Source organism: Hippichthys cyanospilos, chromosome 4 (genome assembly GCF_059441005.1).
Source record: "Hippichthys cyanospilos isolate Australia breed blue-spotted pipefish chromosome 4, RoL_Hcya_1.0, whole genome shotgun sequence".
Classification (NCBI taxonomy): domain Eukaryota; kingdom Metazoa; phylum Chordata; class Actinopteri; order Syngnathiformes; family Syngnathidae; genus Hippichthys; species Hippichthys cyanospilos.
The window spans coordinates 27515118-27520051 of NC_142372.1; the positions used below are offsets into that span (position 1 = coordinate 27515118).

Genomic DNA, 4934 nt, shown 5'->3' on the forward strand with positions numbered 1-4934 from the left:
CAAGTTTGCGCACACGTCCGTGAGCACAATACTTTTCGTTCACTCGAAACCCGTTCGTGATAAGTCAGAAATAGCTATCCAGTTATTTGTTGGTTTCAGGATCTTTTTGTACGGACTAAATTCGACAAACATATTTGCAAATGAAAACGAGATTAGGAATTACTATTACATGTAAAATCTCGAATATTATGTCTGTATTTCCGGCATCACCTTGATGGCGCCATATTGGAGCGCCTATGTGAGCGTCTCACCTCAGTTGTCTTTTGAATTGGTTGGGGGAAGGGGGGGGGGGGGAGGGGAGAGTTTGTGAAGCGCGAACTCCGTGACTGGTCAATGTTTTTGCCTTCAGAACAAAAGCTCTGTCCAACAGGTGTTAGCGTGGATTTATTTTCCCCGCTCTCTTGACAGAAAGTGACGTGTTGGAACGGTGCAAATACATTTATGAGTACGTTCTTCGAAACCCTCTAGCTGTCACTGCGAGCCCAACAAATACGTTTGGTTTGGTTTGGTTTACGTTGCTATTTTTTTTATTTTGAAAAGCCAATGCGGAACTCGTTGCTCTAACATAATGCGCTTGTGAGCTGGTTAAAAAAGCGTCTGTGTCGGCCGGCGTCATTTTCGCACTTTGCCGCAATCGCTGGCGTACTCGTCGAGCATGTCTGCTATCACCTGCCGGGTCCAGTTCCTGCTGGACCAGGACCCATTTATCTGTACCAACTTTCCGGAACCTCGGCGGCCTCCCTCGCTGGACGTGGACGAGAACGCGCCGCTTAGTCAAGTCCTACTAGTGGTACACAAGCTGCTGAACGCGCCCCTCAAGGTGAGCGAGGCAGGTGGCAACGTCACGTCAGCCCGATTCCGCCCAAGAGTTCGACGCAGACCGGTTCCGCTCCCTTATGAAATTCGCTTTTGGGTCACGGAACGAATCTAGGCGCTCCAGCCGACGAAATCAACGCGCCCTGTCACTCGTTCAACTTGCGCTTTTTCTCCCCGGAGTCTGCTCGCTTGTTTAGTCGTGTTTTTGTATTCGTGAGAATGAAATATCAAGTAAACCAAGGGAAGCAAACGCAACTTTTTTTGAATCTATTTTTTTATCTACTCGTCCTCACACCCTCTCTCCAAATATCTTTGCGTGTGCGAAGCAATGTGGCTAATCGATATCATGAGAGGATTGATTGGCAAAATGTAAGCAGGTTCATCCAGCAAGACTTTGACGAAACAAAAACAAGACAATGCTGATCTAATCTAGTACAGTGAACCCTCGTTTCTCGCGGTAGATACGTTCCGGAACCGGCCTCGATATCCTAAAATCTGCGAAGTAGCGCAAAATTTAACAAAATAGAAACAATTTAAAAAATTAAAAAATAAACGTGAAAAGTCTTCATGCTATACTGTACATATTATTTAAAACAAATATTACTGCAGTATTCATGTTTACTTAAATCTTAAATTATTCAACCTTGTGCATTCAGTAGTGAACTTGTTGGGGCGAGAGAGCGAGTGAGAGAGAGAGAGAGGCTGCGTAGGCTGCGCTGGAGCACCTCATCCACAAAGCAGCTCAAATCTAAGAGAGTGACTGCGTAGGCTGCGCTGGAGCACCTCATCCACAAAGCAGCTCAGATCAAAGAACAGTTGGACTCATATGGCTCAACAACGTGGCTTTTATTTTCCTTACAACTTCACAACTGAACGTGGCAACTCCAAAACAAAAAACCAAACCGTATTTCTATTAATGCTCGCGCCGTCGTCCCCGCCAATACAATGTAAACAAGCCCCCCGCTAAACGTCGTAGCTGTCCTTTGACATGCCTGCTCCAACCAGAGCACACAAAGGACCTCTCCCTGCTTATGCACGGCTGCGATCCACCCTCATGCACATCAAACCAACGGCAGCAAGGAATTTACAACAGAACTGTTCCACTTTTTCCTTCGAAGTCTTGCGCAGCTGCGGTCATATTAGCAGCGGCCCGGACGTTGAATTAAAGTCTAATCTGTACATGATTAAAGATGATTACAATGGAGAGTTTATACTTGAAATACAATTTTATTATAAAAGAAATCCAGTCCAGGTAAGACATTTCCAACGGTCTGGCGAAGGTCTGCTCCTTACTCTCTCTGCCGGGACACGTGTGTGTGCGCTTTTTGCTGTGGGTCGCTTCATGATTGACACAAATGTGCTTGTAGGGCGGGAGTAGATTAAAACTCCACAAGCACGTGGATGTATGTATACCTCATAAAGCGCACCCTGGCGCTGTTTTTGTCAACACACAGGCAGCAGGCAGAGACAAGAGGAGCAAAGACGACGTTCACCAGACCGTTGGAAACCTCTTCTCTAAATTTTTTATAATTTCAAATGTAAACTCTCCATTGTAATAATCTTTGATCATGTACGACTAATCTGTATCCATTTGGGAGTGAACAAATCCACTGTTCGCTACATTAAGGACGAGACGAACATTAGCTGCCATCACATTTGGCAAGTCAGCAAAGCCAGTTGTTACAGCTCGTAATAAAACGATTGTCCGTATGGAAGCTGCTTTAGCTATCTGGATTGCCGACGGAAGAATGAAATAGTGAAGCCCTTTCTTTTGAAGTCTCACGCAGCTGTGGTCATATTAGTAGTGGTGGCCCGGACGTTAACGTTAAGGTTATCGTGCATCAGGGCGGCCTGAGGGACCCTTGCCGGCTTCCGATTGGCCATCCCGCCTCCTCCCCTTCCACCGTGCATGGGTTTATGCTCCCGTCCTTGTGGAATTTTCGCCTTAGTTAAGGCTCAAACTCCAAGGACACAGAAACCTTCCTTCCTGACCTTAAGTCGATGCGATTGCCAGCTTTCGAGCTTCCAGGCAGGAAGGGCTGGAGCTTGCAAAGAGCATGCACACCTGTTGATAAGAGCGAGGTTTTCCCTCGGCTATGGGCGCGGAAAGAGCTTCTTCTTCAAGATGGCCCTTTTATTCTGAAAGGCTGCCCCAGCTCCTCCAAAAATGTGGGCCGACCAGAAAAGTGGTGCTTCCTGTTCACAACCAGGCCTACACCCACTGAAGCACGGCAAAACCTGTACGTGTGTGTGTGTGTGTTTGTTTGTGTGCGCAGATGTATGTGGGAGGGGACGCAACAGAAATTTGACATTGGATGGGAAAGAAGACAACCAAAAGTGGATTTGCTGGGGATGCACACTCAGCCCTCTCAAGTCAGTCAATGTGAGGCGCTACCAGAACATGACCCGGCCCGGTGCCCGATCTATATCCATCTATTGAAGCCTGTTCTGCGATGAAGAAGGCCAAATTTAGTGTGTGGGCCGCCACTGCGGTACACGTGCCAACAATGGGTGCCTTGTAAGATGGCTGCCTCGCTTTGGAAGGACCGATGCACAAGAACGTAGGCATGGGCAAGTTTTGGTACAGGTCCTTATTTCAAGGCGAGGTTATGTACTTGTGCCAGTATTGGTACCCCCCCCAACAATCAAAAAGACTTCTATGAATCGTCTACTACTACTACTTTACTATGAAACGTCCCAGGAAAAAAGGAATTTGAGTGGACAGAAAGAGGCTAAATGGCCACCCCCATCCCATGACTTTTGTTGCCTTCTTTCCCTTATGCAAAGACGCAACTGTATTTATCAGAAATGTGTGTTCAGGCTGGCAGACCGCATACAACATGTTCTTTCTTGGTAAGAACTTCCTCTTGAAGTTATTAAAAAAAAGTTTTTTTTTTGCTTTGAACAAAAAGTTGCTACTCAAAAGACAACAATGTTCAGCAAAACTGCTCCTCAGATAAAGCTTTTTGAACATCATCCCCATCACCATTTTCATGTCCTAGTCACACGCGTGTGTTTTTTGGGCAAATTTTGTATTTGGGATGCAGTTGCTGGTTGCTATGGTGATCACGCTGCAATCTTTACAGTCTTTAATGGCCGTGTGTGTGTGTGTGTGTGTGTGTGTGTGTGTGTGTGTGTGTGTGTGTGTGTGTGTGTGTGTGTGTGTGTATCAGCTGGAGGAATGCACGTTGCAGGCGTGCCCCCAGGGGAATTACTTGGACTTGGACTCGTCTCTGGCAGAGCAGCACGACGAGCTGGAGAGCTTCTACCAGGAAGTGGCGTAAGTGCTGTATCGTCCTGCATGTCGGGGCCCCCCGCTTTGCTTAGTCATTTAAATGATTTTTTTTTTCCACGTTACAATGCCAAATCAAATCTGAGCTTGTCACGAGCTTGCGAGAAGAATGAGTCCACAAAAGCGCACCAATGACACACTCTTGTACAAAAGGTTTGAGAATGTTAGTGAGGTTTTTGACAGTGTATGTGTGTGTGTGTGTGTGTGTACCATCTAAGTATTTTCATGTGCATTGTTTTATTGTGTGTTTGTGAGATATGTGTGTATGTGTTTAAAGAGCACAGGGAATTTGCATACGTGCATTTAATGTGTGTGTTTATGTGAGGAAAAACGAAAGAACCCCCACTCCGAGATAGTGCTGGCGGTGTGTGTGTATTGTATTGTGTGTGTGCTGTGGATTTGTTGATGTTGTTGGTGTCTGATGCATTGTAGGAAGTGTAGTCCTTTGCTAGCCGGCTGCCAACCCTGTGCACTTTGTCGCGTAGAAAACATGCAGCCTTCGTCCTTGAAACAAGGTTTCCTTCTTTCTTTGCGCCCGCACCCCCCCCTCCCACACACACATACACACACATTTGCACAAAGTTTCCATGTCTCCCATATCGTCATGGCTGGCGTAATCACACAATTTTAGAACGCGAGCTGCCCTTGGATCAGCTCATACATACTCGACAAGAGTCGAGTTCGCGGTGCGCTCGCTCATACACGCACACACAGCTTTCAATGAGAAGTACTAGGTGTACGTACATACACACTTACTCACACACACACACACACACTAAGTGGAGCTTGTAGTTTGAACGAGAAACACTGAGACACCAGCTTATGA

The 4934-nt window shown here is 46.4% G+C and overlaps 1 protein-coding gene across 1 annotated transcript in view; it reads left to right on the forward strand.

Moving 5' to 3' along the window:
- Positions 1-590: 590 nt before the first annotated feature.
- Positions 591-4934, forward strand: part of LOC148425253 (FH1/FH2 domain-containing protein 1-like) — a 4406-nt gene continuing 62 nt past the window's right edge. The window contains exons 1-2 of the mRNA XM_088413522.1: positions 591-820; positions 3990-4934. The exon at positions 3990-4934 is cut by the window's right edge and continues 62 nt beyond it. Coding sequence (XP_088269648.1) covers positions 656-820; positions 3990-4100 — 276 coding nt within the window. The 5' untranslated portion in view covers positions 591-655 and the 3' untranslated portion in view covers positions 4101-4934. The remainder of the gene's footprint in view (positions 821-3989) is intronic.